This window comes from Phyllobates terribilis, unplaced genomic scaffold, assembly GCF_046119375.1.
Source record: "Phyllobates terribilis strain yellow unplaced genomic scaffold, ASM4611937v1 Scaffold_2__4_contigs__length_985480577, whole genome shotgun sequence".
In the NCBI taxonomy this organism is placed as follows: Eukaryota; Metazoa; Chordata; class Amphibia; order Anura; family Dendrobatidae; genus Phyllobates; species Phyllobates terribilis.
In genome coordinates, this window is record NW_027362762.1 from 608,907,134 (window position 1) to 608,928,958 (window position 21,825).

A 21,825-nucleotide genomic window follows, 5' to 3' on the forward strand; every position below is an offset into this window, starting at 1 on the left:
CAACCCCATTTATAAGGCAAGAAATCCCACTTATTAAACCTGACTGGGCACACCTGTGAAGTGAAAACCATTTCCGGTGACTACCTCTTGAAGCTCATCAAGAGAATGCCAAGAGTGTGCAAAGCAGTCATCAAAGCAAAAGGTGGCTGCTTTGAAGAACCTAGAATATAAGACATATTTTCAGTTGTTTCACACTTTTTTGTTAAGTATATCATTCCACATGTGTTAATTCATAGTTTTGATGCCTTCAGTGTGAATGTACAATTTTCATAGTCATGAAAATACAGAAAAATCTTTAAATGAGAAGGTGTGTCCAAACTTTTGGCCTGTACTGTATGTGCTGTCAGGTTCCCTTTAAGTGGTTGTAAAAGTGCCAGAAAATAACACTATGTTAGACCAGACTGGGTCGAAATGTTCTGCGCTGCTGGATAAACAAAAACCAGGATCCAAGGACCAAGATGGATGAAAGTGGTTTAATTGTCAATGTGTTTCAAAGTCAATCCAACTCCTTCAGGACATCCATCTTGGTCCTTGGATCCTGTTTTTTGCTTATCCAGCAGAGCAGAATACATTGACCCGCTCTGGTATTACCTCGAGTTCCCCGTGGTTACTGCAGCAGCTATTATCTTTACATCATACACAACCCCGACTGATGAGGATTCCATGTTTACCCACTTTGTTCTATTAGGATAAGACCCTATTGTGCTTTACATGTCTCTCCACAGAAAATAATACTAGACTTTTAAGTTAAATGTGTTATTATTGCTATTAATAATAAATAATATTGATGATAAATGTCACCCTTTGTTCTTATCATTTTTTATCTATTTGCTGTATTGTATTTTAGGTTTTATAATAACTCGCCCTATTTTACATAAAAAGTACTGGATTGTGAAATGAGTACACTTTACTATACTTTACATTCCCCAATATGGCCCCCGCCGGCAGCGCTTGTGCAGTAGCATCTCTCGTTTGCCGAGAGATGCTACTGCGCACGCGCGGCACCATATTGCTGCAGGCAAATTCTTTTTCCTCCAGCAAAATGGCACCCGCATGTGCGCAGTAGCATCTCTCGGCAAACGAGAGATGCTACTGCGCATGCGCTGGTGGCGGCGGCGGACATTTTGGGGAATGTAAATTTAATTTTGTCACACAAATTAAAAAGTCAGTATTTAAAATAGTAGACAGGTCACTGAAAGCACAGTGACCTGTCACAAGGCAGAGATAGGAATACGTGAATATATAATGAGAGCACCAGAGCACATGCATATCATTGTGTCAGAAATTAAAATAAAGATTATAAAAGAACCACTGGACGGATTACATCAACAAAGGTATCATTTTACTCAGTATAAAGGTGCCCACCTGACAGTGTTTGTGGTTCACTAAGCACAATCCTGCTGACAGGTGCGCTTTAAGTCATGATCTAAATGTATCCAAAGCAATATGAATATTTACAGTTCAGATGTTGTAATTAGGTGGATGTTATCAAGAAAGCTTATTATCAAGAAGATGAAGGAGACAGCTCTGATGTGTCACCACGTGAAGTTGGACATAACATTTACATCCTTGCTTTGCAGGTCAGACCTTAATTTGTTTTTTTTTCTTACCTTGTAAGTGCTATGAAGTACTATATTTCTATGCATAGTCTATTGAATTAGTTACCAGCAAATAATAATGAAATGAATACTTGTGATATAATGTTGTCTTTTTGCTTTGTAATAATGTAAATTTGTAATTCCCAAATTATAAGACCCAGTTAACGGATAAGACAAAAGTGGCACATTGCAGTGTTCCAGCAATGTTATTTTGAAAGGAAGTGGACATTTGAAGTTCATGCCTAGCTGAGTAATTGCAAGCAAACATCGGCGTCTGCTGGTCAAAGGCAAAAGTTAAAGTAAAGAAAGAATTACAGTAGTAGGAACCTTTTAGTGGGAACCTATGTTCCCAGAGGAAGAGTTTAAAGATGAAAAGATGAGACCAGGTCAGGTGACACCAGTGTCGCAGTGACTAATTATAAAAGGCTTGGCTGGGCTGAAACGTTACAGTTGGTGCCAGAACCTGGACCAGGACAGGTCGTGTGACTGTTAGGTGGGCTTACAGCCACCATCGCCACAGTAGAGCCCGGTAGTGATCAGATGCCAGAGAAGGCCTGTGCTGAGAGGAAGATTGGTGACCTGAGCTGATAGGAAGATTCGTGACTGTAAGCAGCAACAGTAGAAGATCCGTACCCCGCGCCAGTAGAAGAATGTGACCAGATCTGAACCAGGCTCGGGAGACGATCCGGTTGTAGCAGATGACTGTTCTTGTGGGCCGTTACTTCCAGCGCATACGTACGGTACAGGGTATGGGCTGGGGCCGTGCTTCAGGGAACAGAGATGGCCAGTGCTACGAGCACACTGTATACCCAGTGACTCGCATAGCAAGGACTTGTGGCCTAGCAGGAAATACCGATGACCCCTGCTAGGGCAAGTGTAACGATTAGAGGTGCTTACAAAGACTACAAAAGGGACAGGCCTAGTACTGAGAGTGCCGTCCATGAAGTTGAGACATAAATGCATTAACAATTTAAAGGGATTTTCCCATGAACAAAAGTTCATTTTAATCAATAGATCTTGGAATAATAATAACTTCCACAATTGGATGTGTTTAAATAAAATGTTCCTGTGCTGAGATAATCTTATAAATATGCCCCGATGTGTACTGTGTAATGACTGTGTCTGACAATACAGGAACATGGTCTGATCATACCACAGCTCCTGGGCAGGGGTGGAAGCAAAAGACTATACAGACATTACAGCAGGGGATCACAGCTGATTTTTTCTTTGAAGTAAAAAATTGCTTAAAAACAGGCAGGGAAATGTTTTACCTCACAAAAAGAATCAGCCGAGATCCTGTGCTGTAATGTCTGTTTATTTTTTTGCTTCCCCCTCTGTCCAGGAGCTGTGGTATGACCAGACCATGTTCCTGTACAGTCAGACACGGCCATTACACAGTACACAGCAGGGGCACATTTATAAGATTATCTCACCACAGGAACATTTTATTTACACACATCCAATTGTGGAAATTATTATTATTCCAAGAACTGTTGATTAAAACGAACTTTCATTCGTGGGAAAACTACTTTTAACTGCTAGATAACAAGAACAGTTCATGTAATAGAGCGTTGCATAGATATTGTATTTAGTTGCATTGCTGTGTTATAATATACTATATTAACCCTATTACTGTAATCCGCCATGTAGTGCTTACTTGTACAGTGGGGAAAAAAAGTATTTAGTCAGCCACCAATTGTGCAAATTCTCCCACTTAGAAAGACGAGAGAGGCCTGTAATTGATATCATAGGTCGACCTCAACTATGAGAGACAAAAGGAGAAAACAAATCCTGAAAATCACATTGTCTGATTTGGAAATAATTTTTTTTCAAATTTTGGTGGAAAATAAGTATTTGGTCAATTACAAAAGTTCATCTCAATACTTTGTTATATATCCTTTGTTGACAATGACAGAGGTCAAACGTTTTCTGTAAGTCTTCACAAGGTTGGCACACACTGTTGCTGGTATGTTGGCCCATTCCTACGTGTAGATCTCCTCTAGAACAGTGATGTTTTGGGGCTGCCGCTGGGCAACACGGACTTTCAACTCCCTCCAAAGGTTTTCTATATAGTTTAGATCTGGAGACTGGCTAGGCCAATCCAGGACCTTGAAATGCTTCTTACGAAGCCACTCCTTCGTTGCCCTGGTGGTGTGCTTGGCATCATTGTCATGCTGAAAGACCCAGCCACGTTTCATCTTTAATGCCCTTGCTGATGGAAGGAGGTTTGCACTCAAAATCTCTTGATACATGGCCCCATTCATTCTTTCATGTACACGGATCAGTCAGCCCTGGTCCCTTGCAGAGACACAGCCCCAAAGCATGATGTTGCCACCCCCAAGCTTCACAATAGGTATGGTGTTCTTTGGATGCAACTCTGCATTCTTTCTTCTCCAAACACGACGAGTTGTGTTTCTATCAAACAGTTCTACTTTGGTTTCATCTGACCATATGACATTCTCCCAATACTCTTCTGGATCATCCAAATGCTCTCTAGCAAACTTTAGATGGGCCCGGACATGTAATGGCTTAAGCAGGGGGACACGTCTGGCACTGCAGGATCTGAGTCACTGGTGGCATAGTGTGTTACTGATGGTAGCCTGTGTAACGTTGGTCCCAGCTCTCTGCAGGTCATTCAATAGGCCCCCCTGTGTGGTTCTGGGATTTTTGCTCACCGTTCTTGAGATCATTTTGACCCCACAGGGTGAGATCTTGTGTGGAGCCCCTGATCGAGGGAGATTATCAGTGGTCTTGTATGTCTTCCATTTTCTAATTATTGCTCCCACAGTTAATTTTGTCACACCAATTGCAGATTCAGTCTTCCCAGCCTGGTGCAGGGCTACAATTTTGTTTCTGGCATCCTTCGACAGCTGTTTGGTCTTCACCATAGTGGAGTTTGGAGTGTGACTGTTTAAGGTTGCGGACAGGTGTCTTTTATACTGATAACAAGTTCAAACAGGTGCCAGTACTACAGGTAATGAGTGGAGGACAGAGGAGCCTCTTAAAAGAAGAAGTTACTGGTCTGTGAGAGCCAGAAATCTTGCTTGTAATTGACCAAATACTTATTTTCCACCAAAATTTGAAAAAAATTTCTTTCCAAATCAGACAATATGATTTTTAGGATTTATTTTCTCATTTTGTGTCTCGTAGTTGAGGTCTACCTATGATGTCAATTACAGGCCTCTCTCATCTTTTTAAGTGGGAGAACTTGCACAATTGTTGGGTGACTAAATACTTTTTTTCCCCACTGTATATATACAGTTGTACTCAAAAGTTTACATACCCCGGCAGATATTTTGCTTTCTTGGCCTTGTTTCAGAGAATATGACTGATAACAAAAAACAAAAAAACTTTTTCTCCACTCATGGTTATTGGTTGGGTGAAGCCATTTATTGTCAAACTACTGTGTTTTCTCTTTTTAAATCTTAATGACAACCAAAAACATCCAAATGACCCTGATCAAAAGTTCACTTACCCAAGTTCTTAATACTGTGTATTGCCCCCTCTAACCTCAATGACAGCTTGAAGTCTTTTGTGGTAGTTGTGGATGATGTTCTTTATTTTCTCAGATGGTAAAGCTGCCCATTCTTCTTTGCAAAAAGCCTCCAGTTCCTGTAAATTCCTGGGCTGTCTAGCATGAACTGCGCGCTTGAGATCTCCCCAGAGTGGCTCAATGATATTGAGGTCAGGAGACTAAGATGGCCACTCCAGACCCTTCACTTTGTTCTGCTGTAGCCAATGACAGGTCGACTTGGCCTTGTGTTTTGGATCGTTGTCATGTTGGAACGTCCAAGTACGTCCCATGCGCAGCTTCTGGGCTGATGAGTGCAAATTTGCCTCCAGTATTTGCTGATAGCGTGCTGCATTCATCTTTCCTTTAACTGCTACCAAGTTTCCTGTGCCTTTGTAGCTCACACATCCCCAAAACATCAGAGATCCACCTCCGTGCTTTACAGTAGGAATGGTGTTTATTTCATCATATGCCTTGTTGACCTCTCTCCAAATGTAACGTTTATGGTTGTGGCCAAAAAGTTTAATTTTGGTCTCATCACTCCAAATTACCTTGTTCCAGAAGTTTTGAGGCTTGTCTCTGTGCTGTTTGGCGTATTGTAGGCGAGATACTTTGTGGCATTTGCACAGTAATGGCTTTCTTCTGGCAACTCGACCATGCAGCCCATTTTTCTACAAGTGCCTCCTTATTGTGCATCTTGAAATAGCCACACCGCTAGTTTTCAAAGAGTCCTGAATTTCAGCTGATGTTATATGTGGGTTTTTCTTTGCATCCCAAACAATTTTCCTAGCAGTTGTGGCTGAAATTTTTTTTTGGTCTACCTGACCGTGGTTTGGTTTTTACAGAGCCCCTGATTTTCCATTTGTTAATCATAGTTTGAACGCTGCTGACTGGCATTATCAATTCCTTGTATTTTTTTTGTATCCCTTTCCTGTGTTATACAGTTCAACTACCTTTTCCTGTAGATCCGTTGACAATTCTTTTGCTTTCCCCATGACTCACAATCCAGAAACCTCATTGGCTGGATGAAAGATGCAAGAGTCTGTCTGGATCCCAGAAACTCACTCAGCTTTTATACACACACACTGATTACAACCAAACAGGTCACAAGTGAGGATGTTACCTTTAGTAGCCATTCAAACCCATTTGTGTCAAATTCTGTGCATGTTATCAGGCCAAAATCACCAGGGTATGTGAACTTTTGATCAGGTCATTTGGATGTTTTTGGTTGTCATTAAGATTTAAAAAGTGAAAACACAGTAGTTTGACAATAAACGGCTTAACCCAACCAATAACCATGGGTGGAGAAAAAGGTTCTTTTAGCATTCATATTCTCTGAAACAAGGCCAAGAAAGCATCATACTTCTGCAAACCTTTTTGCATCATTCATATGGACAATACTCTGCCCCCTCGCACGTGCTTCTGCTGTGTGTCATATGCCCACTCACATCTGGTCTCTTAAGCCTTAGCGTAGCATCAGAGCATCAGAGACCTCACTTAACTCTTAGGGCTTCACGAGCATGGAGTGCCACACTCGGCACCAATCAGCTTCTGACTCCCTCACAACACACAGACAATGTGTTACTACTCTACCCTCATGGGTAATAATTTGATTGTTCAACCTAGGAAAATTGGTCATATGCTATACTTGTAGGCTTCCTAATTACTGCCCACTCTGTGATTGTTGCCCGAAATACTAATATTACATATGCCATAAGAACCAATGAAGAAAAAAGGATTTTCCGGCACTTCCATCCATATAATCTATCTTTTTATTAGAAATTTATTTAAAAACAGGAGGATCCATGAGGATGAAATCTTACTTGTTTCTGACGTACACTACCCCCTTAATGAGGAAACTGCACTTCACCAGCAGGAATTGGCACCAATCAATCAATAAATAATTTATTGGGACATAGTGGCCCAACAATGTTAACATAGCCTGTCTCTTGTAACAGAATTTTGCTACAGTCAATGTCTATCCTGTTAGTCTCTTCAACCCTCTTATAGTTTCTACCACTACGTATAAGAGACTAACATATTAATCTACATAGACTATGCTTTTATTGGAGTTTACAACAGCTGCACGGTTATGAAGTGGAAGGACTGTGTCGAGTAGCCAGCATATGGCGTATTGTCGTTAGCGGTCCTTCATACTGTACTGCGTGACCTCTTTGTTGTTTTTTTTTGGTCAGTTTCCCCTGTAATCTTCCATGTTGCAATGATGCAGATAATGGTTGCTGTGTGTCCCAAGTAAAACAGTTCATTCTCCCTCAATGTCTGAGTGCTGATGATTCAGCTGAAATCTGACATTTTGCAAAAGGTTATGGGCTTAGCTGCGGAGTGAAACAGAAAGAGCAAAGTACAGCACAGCCTGAGGAACAGACTGAAGGAATCTTCCAGAGGTTCTTGTGTCCTGAATACATGTATGACTCTCAGTAGATGCATGCGAAGGAGTGAAGGAAAATGGCCGGCAGCTCCGAGCTTAAATTTACAGTGGACAAACTGAATAATAACACCTATGAAAGTTTAAAGTGGAAATATTATGATCTAGAGATGACTTGTGAGAGGTTATTATTACAGCGAGACCATAGATTAATCAAGAACGGAACAAGAAAAACACAGGCAAGAGCCACTGCTAGCTTATTAGTGAAGGATGACCAACTGGTCTATATAAGACATGAGAACAATGCTAAAGGCATGTTGAATGCAATGCAAAAGCTCCATTAGAGATCTAGTCTAAATTGCAAGATATTTCTGTTAAGGAAACTAAAAAAAAAGACTTGGCGATCATGCCACTAACAGCTGTGGGTGAGGACAAAAAAGACAGTCATGTTACAGACACATTGCAATGCAGTTTACCTGGCATACAGTGCACTGATTGATGCACTAAAAGCAAGGCATGAGATATGAAATTAACTTGTGCAGGACTCCATGGAAAGTGACAGTGGAATTAATCTTGGCAATAGATGCACACAAGAAGGAAACTATAACATGTTTCAGATGCAACATATGGAAAAGAGAACAAAAGGAGCAATTTTAAAAAAGGAGCTAAAAAGGCCAAAGCTACTGTTTCAGATCCATGTGCAAAAATTGGAGTGGCACCTTTAAAGTGACAAATAATAATCATACATTACAAGATGGGTGCATTAAATATGGAACAATCTATCTTACTGATGGAAGCTAAATTAATGCAGAAGATACTGTACATAAATTCTTTGTGTCCCCTAAAAAATGGACGGAATTTAACTATAGCAGTAAAAGACATGTTGTAAGTTACCAGTCTAGAAGAAGGACAGTTATAGGTAAAGCGTATAAACAACTAAAGGACTCACTGTAAAACACCAAGGCAAAAACTGTACTATCCTGGATGGAAAATGGGATATAGCTAATGCTAAAGATTAAAGGGGTACTCTGGAGAGAAAACCTCTGCATAAATATCTGGGTCATAGACATCCAAACGCATTAAGGAATGCCTCCCAGCTTTTGAAGAACAGAAAGAGGGACAAATCATGAGGTGCGCTGTTGCAAATTTTGGCCATGCCCTGGCCATATCTCAATTCACGCCCATTTACCATTTCTTTCTATCCTGGCAGGAGAAGATGTCAGAAGGGTGCTGGTAGTGAGAGGAATTCAGACTCCTGAGACTGAAGGGCGTAGACCCAAATCCCGGACTGTCTTCTGTATCTGGGACAGTTAGGACTAGAGATGAGTGGATCAATTCACAGGACTCTGGTCCAGCAGGCAGGGCAGTGGTAACTGGCAGCTGTTCGGGAGGCCCACAAATCTCATACCATCAAGTGTCCCCGGCGCGGCTTTTAATTAGCTAGCGCTGGAACAACGTCATCTTTGTCATCTGCTCATCTCTAGTTAGGACCTTTTGGATTTATTTTTTGTTCATTCATTCACAGTCGTAGCAGCCAGAACTTTCTCATCTTTATGTAGTTTCAGTCAATGACATCTGGCTTTTTGATGTAAGGCCATGTTCACACAGTGCATAAATATCGTGTTTTTGTTTACGACAGGTGCAACACCAAGCTACACAATAACAATCTTCTCTGATTGCATTTTTGCTGCATTTTTATGTCTTTTCCCCTTACTAGATGCGTTTTAGTGCAGATGTGAAGCTGCATTTTTAGGTGTTTTTTATAATACAGAAAAGCTTTGATTCTGCACTTAAAAATGTATCTGCAGTTTCTTACATGCTTTTTTTATGCTAGACAAAGGAGTCTCCAGAAGAAAAAACACCAAAACTGCACAGTTCAGTAGCATATTTATATGCACTGGGAGCGCAGTTTTCATGAAATCACATCCACTTGGACAGTTAAACACAGTAGAATTTCTGTGCAGAAAAACGCAACATTTACCCTACTTGTGAACACAGTTTAAAAAGATGTCTAAGGCTGTGTGCCCACTATGCATTTTTTAAGCGTTTTCCACAGCGGCAATTCCGCCGCAGAAATGCTTAAAAAATGCTTGGTAGAAGGTCTGCCATGTTCCCCAATGATAATCCGCATGCTGTGCACATGCTGCGGAAATTTCCCTGTGGATTATTATTGCGGAAAAATCCGCAGCATTACCAATTATTTTACATAAGCGCGGCGTTTTCAGCAGCAGAAGGGAAGGAAGGGAGACACAGATTCTCTACTTCGTGGGTAGGCGGAGCCCCATAGGATAGTCACCTCAGATTGGAAAAGACGACCGGCCCCTCCAGTATATAGGCTCCTCCTACTCCCATGTTCATCAGTCTTTTATCTGAGGTCTCAGAGGATAGTCGCTGCTTCGGCAGCTCCTCAGAAGAGTTGTTATTTTATATCCAGCGAGTCCTGGACCCCCCATGGTCTAGAGGTCTCTGGGGGTCTCGGCGCTGCTGAGACCCCTGACCCTCCCCTGGCAGCTCTGTGTACCCCTTGAGGAGGTTCCCACTTATGCCTGCCGGCCCCGGGGGATACAGGGCGCTCCCTGGCGGAGGCGCACACCACACATCAGAGAGGGTCCCTGCGTGCTCCGCCATAGGGGGGAGCAAAGGGCCATGGCGCCACACATCCCTGAGGATCCCTGTGGCGTTCAGCCGGGTAAGTGTTCCTTGGTCTAAAGAGTATCTTTGACGGCTACGGCAAGTGTACTGCCTGTGTGTTTCTTGTCTATTTCAGACGCTGCCTTGACTGGGGAGCTGAGACAGAGGCCAGTAATTTTTATTTTTATTTGCGCATGCTTTTTCGTTTTTGCTACCTGCCTTCATTGAGGCAGGAAGCTCCCTGTATTGGCGCGCGTTTTCTTGCTTTTATTGACTTGCTTCCTGCCTTCATAGAGGTAGGAAGTTTTCTGCCCTCATTTTTGTTGTTTGAATAAGGCTGGGGGGCGTGGCCTAGCGGGGGCGTGGCTTAGCGTCTCCTGGCTTCCTGCCGTCATTACTTAGGCAGGAAGCGCTTGGTTGAGCGTGCGCTGGCGGTCCCTGCTTCTCCCTCCGGCGTCCAGCGGCGCCTCCTGCTCTCTGCTCCCCGTCCGTCCACACACTTAGGAAGAGCGGTCGCCGCAGTACCGGTGAGTCCCCTCTGCCTCTGGCAGGGGTTCTTTGTCAGTGCTGTCTCTCCAGGCTACTTATTAGGAGTCCTCGTGAGCACTGCCGCTTTCTCTCCTAAAGCTATTTACTTCACTGACCTTTTAGGCTGTGTTGTATTATAGTTGCTGTGATGTTAACCCCTTCTGAAAAAGTGGAGCTTTAGGGGAAACACATGGTGTTTAAGGGAGTTTCCCCCTATTGATTTTTTGCTCGGCATTTCTGGGGTAGCTCTTTCTAAGGGTGAGCTTTAACCCTTCAGAGCCTGTCGCATATATAAAAAAAATAAATAAGTAAATAAAAATATAAAAAAAAAAAAAGTGAGTTTTGAAAACAGGCTGTGCAGCTTTCACACTTTTTTGCCATCCTTGTTGTACATCCTGGCATCTGGTTTGGGTGGCATGTCGGATCAGGGGCCTGGGAGTGCGGATCGGTCTCCTGATCCGTTTCAGGTTCAGTCGCACGCCTCTGATACACTCAGGCCTTCTACTACATCAAGTTCAACGCTCAGTGATGATAAGGTGGAGGCGCTCACTCGCTCCATTGATAGTCTCTCTAGTCTCCTGGGACAGTGGGTGTCAGCTAGATCACACCCAATGCCACGAGGTAAAAAGCGCCGCAAGACTATAGTGGCGTTGTCTCCCTCGCAGAGTGCATCAGAGGCTTCGGATTCACCAACAGATTCGGTTTATGAAATTTCTGAGTCCGAAGAGGAGGATCAACAGGATCGCTCTGTTTCTCTTTCTGGTCGCGTAGATGGGCTTATTAAGGACATGCGGGAAGTATTAGAGCTGTCTGAAGAGCCGACAAGACCGTCTAGGTAGGGCCGTCTGTATCAGAAGACGCGCCGTGTTCGTTCTACATTACCTGCGCATGAAGAACTTAACGAAGCGGTGGAGAAGGAGCGTCAGTGTCCGGATAAACGCTTCCGAGGATCGCGTTTTTTTGATGCCCTATATTCCTGTGCCAAGGAGATGGTTACTAATTGGGTTCCCTCTCCTGAGGTGGATATATCTCTATCTCAGCTGACCAAGTTTTCCCTGCTTCCTGTTAAAGGGAGAGCCAATCTTCAGGATCCTTTGGACAGAAGATCGGAGTCAGCGGCGAAATCCATCTATGAAGCCGCGGGTCATGGTTTCCGAGCGGCCTTGGGGGCCATGTGGGCCAGTGAGGCTTCTCTGCGGTGGTTGGATCAGCTGCGTGCGGCGTGGCAGGATGGGACTTCGCGTTCAGAAGTGGAAAAGCTTTTTCAGCGAATGGAAGAAGCTATGTGTTATGGCAGAGATGCAGTACTGGACACTGCTTCAATTCTGTCCAGGGCTCAGGCTTCGGCAGTCACGATTAGAAGAGCTCTGTGGCTTAAACAGTGGACCGGGGATGCAGTATCCAAACAGGGATTGCTTAGTCTGGCATATAAGGGCGGTCAGCTCTTTGGTTCAGATCTTTCGGAACTAATTGCCAAAGCTAAAGCTAAGGATGTTACTCTGCCTGGGAAAAAGGCAGTGGCATCCACAGCCGGCAGGACAGGGCCCAGCAGAGGTCTTCGGTCCTTTCGGGCCAGGGGACGATTCAGTCAGCCTTCTTGGTGATTGGGTCGTCCCTCATCCTCCTGCAGATCCGCCCAGAAATCCTGTACTCCTTGGAAGCAACGGTCCCGTCAGGACAGACGGGAGGTTGATAAAAAGTCCGCTAAGGCTGACTGACGCCAGGGATTCCCCCGAGGGCTATCGGGTGGGAGGTCGTCTGCTACAATTCGGGTCAATCTGGGCATCCCACATAGCAGACGCCTGGGTGACACGGGTTATGTCGGCAGGCTATTTCATAGAGTTTCATTCGCTGCCTCCAGACAGGTTTCGTCTGACGGGCATTCCGTCCGTGCCAAGACTGGCTGCCGCACTGTTTCAGGAGGTCGACTCTCTCCTACAGCAGGGTGTGGTGGTTCAGGTTCCTCCGGAAGACCAGGGAATGGGTTTTTATTCCAACCTTTTTGTGGTCCCCAAAAAGGAGGACAAGTTTCGTCCGGTGCTGGATCTCAGGGATTTGAATATTTATGTCCGGACACGGATGTTCCGCATGGAGTCTCTCCGATCGGTGATAGCGACCCTGTCGCAGTACGATTTCTTGGTGTCCATAGACATTCGCGACGCCTATTTGCATATCCCTATCGGCAGGGCTCACCAGCGTTTCTTGCGTTTCGCTATAGGTCAAACCCATTACCAGTTTGTGGCCCTGCCTTTCGGGTTGGCCTCAGCTCCCAGGGTTTTTACAAAAATTCTGGCTCCTCTCATGGCGCTTCTTCGAAGACAGGGGGTTACGATCCTCCCTTACCTGGACGACCTGTTCATAGTGTCACCCACAGCGGAGGAGGCAATAGCAGCTCGCGATCTCTCCCTTCAGTACCTGATGGACTTCGGGTGGCTGATCAATTGGAAGAAATCGTCATTGGAGCCAGCACAGTCCATTCTTTTCCTGGGGATGCAGTTCGATACTGTTCGGGCAGTTGTGTCCCTGCCTCCTGTCAAACAGATGAACCTTCGTCTTCTGGTCCAGGCTATGAGGTCGGCGCTGTCAATGTCCCTTCGGGAATGCATGCGCCTTCTGGGTCAAATGGTGGCAACTATGGAAGCAGTACCATTTGCACAATTTCATTCCCAGGATCTCCAGAGCCTTATTCTGACCCATTGGGATCGATCGCTAACTTCTCTGGATCGCTCGGTCATTATCTCCCGCAGGGTGCGAGAATGCGAGAATCTCTTGGATGGTGGTTACGTCCGGAGACTCTATCCGTGGGGAAATCCTTCCTTCCTCCGAGATGGTCGGTGGTGACAACCGATGCCAGCCGGACAGGCTGGGGGGGAGTTCGGAACAACCTCTGGATTCAGGGAGTCTGGTCGCCAAAGGAGTAGTCTCTCCCGATCAACATTTTGGAGTTGAGAGCAATATTTCTCTGCCTCCAACATTGGGCGGTCTTATTGAGCGGTCTACCGGTCCGGATCCAGTCGGACAACGCTACGGCTGTTGCATACATCAACCGCCAAGGCGGGACGAAGAGTTCCAGTCTCATGTCGGAGGTCTCTCGGATCCTGGTCTGGGCCGAGTCCAAAGTTCCAGCAATCTCTGCAATTCACATTCCAGGGGTGTTGAATATCTCGGCGGACTTCCTCAGTCGCGAGCAAGTGGACCCTGGGGAATGGAGTCTCCATCCAGAAGTGTTTTCTCTGCTGTGTTCCCGTTGGGGGACTCCTCAGGTGGACTTGATGGCATCCAGGCTGAACGCCAGGGTTCTGACGTTCATGTCCAGGTACAGGGACCCGGAGGCGGTGGCGGTGGATGCTCTAGTGGCCCCGTGGAGTCAGTTCAAGCTGATCTATGCGTTTCCACCGATATCCTTACTACCTCTGGTGATCAGACGGATCAAACTCGAAAGGGTATCAATAATTCTGATAGCACCAGACTGGCCGCGGAGGACATGGTATTTGACGCTGGTGTCTCTTCAGGCGGCACCTCCGTTTCCGCTGCCCCATCACCCGGACTTGCTCACTCAGGGGCCCATTCGTCATCCGGACCTGAGGTCCCTTCGTTTGACGGCGTGGCTCTTGAGACCGAGATCTTGACCCGTCGCGGTTTTTCGCCCGAGGTCATTGCTACCTTGCGGGCGGCCCGGAGTCCAGCTACGTCCAGGATTTATCACAGAACTTGGGAGTCTTTCTATTCATGGTGTTCTGGATCCTCAAGAAACCCGAGGGTTTTTTCCATCCCCAACTTCTTGGCCTTTCTGCAATCTAGTCTGGCCAGGGGTTTGGCAGTTAGTACGGTGCGGGGACAGGTATCTGCTCTTTCTGCACTTTTTAGGAAGGCTATTGCCTCTCGTAGGGATGTGCGCTCTTTTTTCCGCCACGGAGGGCAGTTGTGGCTCCATGGCGGCTTAATCTAGTCCTGGAAGCCCTTCAGCATAGGCTTTTGAGCCTATGGATTCTGCTAAACTTTCACTACTTTCTTGGAAGGTGGCCTTCTTGGTGGCAGTCACCTCTTTCAGAAGGGTATCGGAATTGGCAGCACTTTCTTGCTCACCTCCTTTTCTGGAATTTTTTCCGGATCGCGTGGTGCTTCGTACTCGGGAAGATTTTTTGCCTAAGGTAGTGTCACAATTCCACATTAATCAGGACATTGTGTTGCCTTCTCTTTGTCCAGGACCTAAGAATCCAAGGGAGCGGGCCTTGCACTCGTTGGACTTAGTGCGGGCATTGAAGTTCTATCTTACGATCACCCAAGGTTTTCGGAAGTCGGACTCTCTTTTTATAATTCCGGCAGGTCGTCGGCGTGGTCAACGTGCTTCCAAAGACACGATAGCTCGGTGGATCCGTTCAGCTATCCTGGAAGCGTACCGGCTCAAGGGCGAGCCTTGTCCGGTTAAAGTTAAAGCTCATTCCACGAGAGCCATTGGCTCATTGTGGGCTTTTCGTCAGGGGGCCTCGGCAGCGCAACTCTGCCGGGCGGCCACCTGGCGCTCCGTTCACACCTTTACTAAGTTTTATAAGGTGGACGTAAGTGCTTCATCCGATGCGGCCCTGGGACGCAGGGTCCTGCAGGCGGCGGTAATTTAAGTTATCCCTTTACTTAGTTTTCCGTTATTTTAGCGCGGTTTGCGCTCTTGCCTAAGTTTTGGGGTATGGAGGCTTCTGCCTCTATTTCCCACCCTTAAGTAGGTACTGCTTTAGCACGTCCCACGAAGTAGAGAATCTGTGTCTCCCTTCCTTCCCTTCTGCTGCTGAAAGCCGGATTTTGGTAAGAACTTACCTGTAAAATCCTTTTCAGCGAAGGAAGGAAGGGAGACACAGCACCCTCCCAGGGCAGAAGTGTTTTTTTGTGTTGCTAGATGCAGCGCGTCTCCTTCCTGATGTCGATCTTCTGGACTGGGTTTAGCGCTCTACGGCTCTCCTTCCAGTTTCGCCAGCTCTACACAGTTGTCAGGTCCAATGGGGTATGCCTAAGACTGTGTGTTTCTATTACATAACCTGTTTTCTCTCATTTCTGAAATTTCAGAAGGGGATATGTTGTTCTGCTGGTTGGTCTGCTCTTCCTTAGCTTGTGTACGGACTGATGAACATGGGAGTAGGAGGAGCCTATATACTGGAGGGGCCGGTCGTCTTTTCCAATCTGAGGTGACTATCCTATGGGGCTCCGCCTACCCACGAAGTAGAGAATCTGTGTCTCCCTTCCTTCCTTCGCTGAAAAGGATTTTACAGGTAAGTTCTTACCAAAATCCGGCTTTTGCCGCCATTGACTTGCATTGAATCGCATAATATCCTCATGACTACATGTGCACATGCGGATATTAAGCGATTCAATGTGCGAAGACTCTCCCCCAGACACTTGTACCATAGTACCTGTAAAAAAAAAGAATTTAAAATAAAAAAAAAACATTATACTTCCTTTCTGATGGCCCCCGGTCTCCTTAGTGATGCGTCCTGGCTCCCCGGCGGCTCGCGATGGTCTAAAAAGACCTTCCATGCCATCATTTAGTCATGTGACGGGTCACGCGACCGCTGACGTCGGCGGTCGCGTAACCTGTCACATGACTAAATGACGTCATGGAAGGTCCTTTTACACCACCGCAAGCTACCATGGAGACCGGAGAAGGAGACCGGGAGCCATCGGAAGGTAAGTATAATGTTTTTTTACCATTTTTATTCTTTTTTTTTAACTAACTTGGTCACACTATATAAAATCCATGCCTGTGTCCATGGATTTATATAGTGTGACCAAGTTGTCAAGCACTTTTCCAAGTGATGCTAAAATTGCTTGGAAAAGCGCTTGATAACCCACATGCGAAAACGCATGTGCAAAACGCGTGACAAACGCTTGTCCGCGGCTGAAAAACGCATTTAAAATCCGCATTGTTCTGCCAGGGAGATGCAGAAACGCTCAGGAAAAATCACATGCTGCTGTATTCTGCGGTTTGGTACTTTTTTCTTTATATGTGGAGCCTGAAAAAAACGCAATGGAAAAAAAAGTATAAAAACGCAGATTCACATCTGCACCAAAAATGCATTAAATATAGGTGAACACGCATAAAAGAAACAAGAAAAATCCACAGGGCTGTGGAGTCGGTAAGCCAAACCTCCGACTCTGACTCCTCAATTTCCATGACTCCGACTCCACGACTCCCTCATACATGGCTTGTGTTTAAGTGATAAATTTACTGTAGCACAGATTCATCTCCGCTAAAAGTCTAGACCCTTAGATCAGGAATAGGACAGACATTTATACGACATTTCATAACTTTCCCAAATTCTTATGAAAAAAATATTCCCCACAAACTACATTGAACTGTTGTACCCAATTTATTATATATTTTAGGAGTTGGAGTCTGTCCATTTTATACCAACTCCGACTCCACAGCCCTGCAAATCTGCAATAATCAGAGAAGATTGTTATTTGGTCGTTTGGTGAGTACATAGAATATGTGCAGGAAAAAAAGCAGTAGAAAAAACGCAGGATTTACGCTACGTGTGAACATGAACTCATCATTACATTTTTATTACATTTTTAATGGGTTTAATAGAGAGAGAATATCAATCACACCATTTTTTAAGCCATTTACTGATACCTGTAAATAATCTGATCACTGTGTTGTGCGAGTTGTTACGATTACAGGGACATCAAATATGCTGATTTGTCATGTTTATTATTTTTCTAAAAAGCAAATCAAAACTGATATTATTATAATTGTTTTTCATTATTTTTTAGTAATTTCATAGGAAGAAAATAAAATGTATTTTATTCTCTCTCTAGAATACAGAGACATAAAAATACACTGCTATGTACAGATGTGTCTCTATGTAATCTATCTGTGGAGTCAGATCTCTACTTATTCTGTCTGTGGAGTAATAAAGATCAAGTATACAAAATTCTCCCAGTAACATCACCAGAGCCTGTGGGTCAGTAGCTTTAGCTTCTTCCTGTAATGTTGAAGGTTGTGGGTTTGTGCTCTTGGGAGACTCACAAAAAAAAAGAGAAATTTAAATTTTTGTAATTGCTTTTTATTATTTTTAGTAGTTTTATAGGAACAAAAAAAAATCTGACCTTTTTCTTCTGCTCAGTGCACAAGTACAAAGAAGTACACTGCTGTATGCAATGTACATGTATAATCCGTTTCTGAGTTTACTGTCTGCAATACATCTCAAGATTACCAAATTCTCTTATATTTATCATTATGGGCTGTGGCTCCTAGCTAGATCTGCTGCCTGAGAACATGGAGACAGGAGTTTGAGTTTTCCTGGCGAGAACCAATCACAGGAGAAGAAATGTGACTATTATAGCTTAATTTAGTTTGTATGTTCTCCCTGTGTTTGCGTGGGTTTCCCCCCGGCTCTCCGGTTTCCTCCCACACTCCAAAGACATACTGATAGGGAATGTAGATTGTGAGTGCCAATGGGGACAGTGCCAATAATATCTGTAAATTGTCTGAATTGTAAAGCGCTGCGGAATATGTTGGCGCTATATAAATAAAAAGATTATTATTATTAATTTATGTAAGTATGGAGAGATGTGGCCCTCCCCCCACGAGGAGGAGAAGCTACAGAGCGATGAAGACATTGGAGAGAGGTGAGAAATACCAGGACAAAGCCCTGACGTGGCAGAACTGAGCCCTCAAATTAGGACAGTCCCACTGAATCCAGGATGATTGGAAGCTACAGCATGTTAAAGAACTGTAAAAATGGAACAGACAAAGGATGTTATAATGTCCACTTGTCCACATTCTGTAACATGTGAATGCTGCATTAAATTCAAGGCTACAGGGGCACTTCTTTCTAAAAAAAAGTTATACCACAGCTTCAAAACCACTTCTCCTAATACAAAGCCCTGGAGGCAAAAGGTATATATTGACAAACCCCAAAACAGACAGTGCATCAGTGTTTCTTTTTCCGAAGTCCTGAAAGATAATGTGATGACATGAACAGAAGAGAAAGCTGACAGTGATCATAGTACTGTATTATCTGAACAAATGAATGAAGTCGGCACAAGCCCAAACACTACAAATGAGATACAACCACACCCAGGTATAGAACTAATGAGTTCAACAAGTGAAAACCACCTGTACAGCTCACATACAAAAGAAGCACAGTGAATGTAAACTAACTCACAACGTGGGAAGATGTACAGGTGCCTCTCACTAAATTACAATATCATCAAAAAGTCAATTTATTTCAGTTCTTCAATACAAAAGGTGAAACTCCTATATTATATAGAGTCATTACAGAGTGATCTATTTCAAGTGTTTATTTCTGTTAATGTTGATGATTATGGCTTACAGCCAATGAAAACACAAAAGTCATTATCCCAGTAAATTACTTTTTAGTAACAGTTAGAAAAATGTTTTTAAAATCCGAAATGTTGTCCTACTGAAATGTATGTTCAGTAAATGCACTCAATACTTGGTCGGGGCTCCTTTTACATCAATTACTGCATCAATGTGGCGTGGCATGGAGGCGATCAGCCTGTGGCACTGCTGAGGTGTTATGGAAGCCCAGGTTGCTTTGATAGTAGTTTCAGCTCATCTGCCTTGTTGGGTCTAGTGTCTCTCATCTTCCTCTTGACAATACCCCATATATTCCCTATGGGGTTAAGGTCAGGTGAGTTTGCTGGCCAATCAAGCACAGTGATACTGTTTATAAACCAGGTATTGGTACTTTTGGCAGTGTGGACAGGTGCCAAGTCCTGCTGGAGAATGACATTTCCATCTCCAAAAAGCTTGTCAGCAGAGGGAAGCATGAAGTGCTCTAAAATTACCTGGTAGACGGTTGCGCTGACTTTGGAATTGATAAAACACAGTGGACCTACACCAGCAGATGACATGGCTCCCCAAACCATCACAGATTGTGGAAACTTCACACTAGATTGCAAGCAGCTTGGATTGTGGCCTCTTCACTCTTCCTTCAGACTCTGGGACCTTGATTTCCAAATGAAATGCAAAATTTACTTTGCATTTACTTAGTGTCAATGACTGCCTTCTGTACATCTGTCAAGTCAACAGTCTTCCCCATGATTGTGGAGCCTACTGAAACAGACTTAGGGACCTTTTTAAGCGCTTAGGAAGCCTTTGCAGGTGTTTTTTGTTATTTATTGTAATTTACTGAGATAATGATTTTTGTGTTTTCATTGGCTGTAAGCCATAATCATCAACATTAACAGAAATAAACACATGAAATAGATCACTTTGTTTGTAATGACTGTGTATAATATGAGTTTCACTTTTTGTATTGAAGAACTGAAATAAATTAACTTTTTGATGATATTCTAATTTAGTGAGATGCACTTGTATCTCAGCTCTCAGAAGGGCAGGCTAAAAAATTGATAAATGTTGTAGCGGAGAATATGAAACCCATGAATAGCAACCAAGGATCTTTGGAACTCACACATGTAAAGAGTTAATTCAAGTTCAAAGCATATTGATATAAAGTTCCATTTAGCAAATGGCGCTGAATTTGTTGAAACTGTACTGTGTGACCTCTTTGATGTGTTTGTTCCGCTTCTCCATGTTGCTGTAATGGATGTTGTGTGTCCCAAGTAAATGGTTCATTCTTCAGCAATGTAAAAATACCAGTTATATGCAAAACTAAACAGTTTGTTAGTGCTTATATTGATTATCTAGCTGATTTTAATACAACACTTAAAAGAGCATCTAAACTTTTTTTTATTATTGATCAGCCTTTGTTAAAGTGATGATTATTTGTAACAGACTTCATTAACTTATTTTGCTTCCTTCTATCTTTAAAGGGAACCTTATATCTTTTCCTGACCCCCAATCCACCATCACTTATTTTTGTTACCATTATAGACTTCTTAACAAGCCCATTTTATTGTATTATTGATTTCTCCATATGCTAAAAAAATAGCATAACTGCAGTGGTGAAATGCTAATTAGTGGGTGACTAATTAAGGGGCATTGCTTTCCCCAGACTAATCAACGTGCAAGTCTTGCTATCATGCTTTGGTGGGCATGAATAGCATGATTTGCAAGGACGGAGTCACCGAGTGTGACTGTGAGTATGGTACATAGCACGGCAGTTATAAAACAATAAAAGGGACTGCCTATGTATGCCCCATCCCCCTCTGGCCGCTTCACTGTGCAGAACACAATGAAGAAGATTTATCAAAATTAATACAAAGAAATTGAGTAGTTTTCCATAGCACCTGATCGGGTAGCTGTGGTTATTTGGCAACTACCCAATTAGAATAAGCCATTTGATTATTTGCTGTAACTGCTGGTTTACCTAAATTCCTTTAACGCTACATTCCCACAAGTATCTGGTGAGTTTTTGATGTTGCAGATTTTCTGCAGTATTTCTGCACTTATCTGGAAAATTCGTTTTTTTGTACATCCATTCTTATCGCATTTTTGATGCTGCGGTTTCTGTCTCTTTTTGGTAGGTCATGCTTTAAATAAAGCTGATTTGTTTTTGATACAGTCATGTGTGGATTACATGCGCTTTTTACCTGCGGACATTCCACATCTAATACAATTCTACAGGGAAAATCGGCATGTTGTGGATCTCAGATATGCATCACATGTCAGTTTACGCCGCATAAAAAAAGCTCAGTCTGCATGAAATTTCTATAAATCCCATCCACCTCGCTCGACCTGTAAGATTCTGCATTTTTTCCGCAGTGAAAATACAAAACAAAAACTCACAGTGGGAACGTAACCTAAGGGCTTGTGCATACAGCGGAATTACACATATTCCTTGTAGGGAGCAATAATATCGCACTTGGAATTGCTTCAAGTTTCATAGAAAGCGTTTTTTTTTATTATTCTGGGACCATTCATACTGCATGAGCCCTAAAACTGAGGCACCCCCAATACTGCACCGTTTTTCTTTATGAAGAGAATATTATGAAATGTTGTGTCTTTCATATTTTCTTGCAGCTGGCACGTCACAACAGGCATCTACAGCATCTTATGAAGCCTATCCATAGGATACAAGAGGAAGAGGAGAGTATCTCTACTATGGTAATATTCGCTCTACTTGTCTGTCATGTCATATTAAATTAAACATGAGTAACCATCCACCAATTATTAGGAGCTTTACCCTGAGAATGTCTTCACATTTTCATCAACTGGCCTTCCTCACCGCTATTTCACAGATACTTTT

General features: G+C 43.6%; 1 protein-coding gene across 1 annotated transcript in view; it reads left to right on the forward strand.

The window, feature by feature from the left end:
- Positions 1-21,825, forward strand: part of ITPR3 (inositol 1,4,5-trisphosphate receptor type 3) — a 373,063-nt gene that overhangs the window by 255,109 nt on the left and 96,129 nt on the right. Inside the window, exons 45-46 of the mRNA XM_073666508.1 lie at positions 1,479-1,580; positions 21,600-21,683. Coding sequence (XP_073522609.1) covers positions 1,479-1,580; positions 21,600-21,683 — 186 coding nt within the window. The remainder of the gene's footprint in view (positions 1-1,478; positions 1,581-21,599; positions 21,684-21,825) is intronic.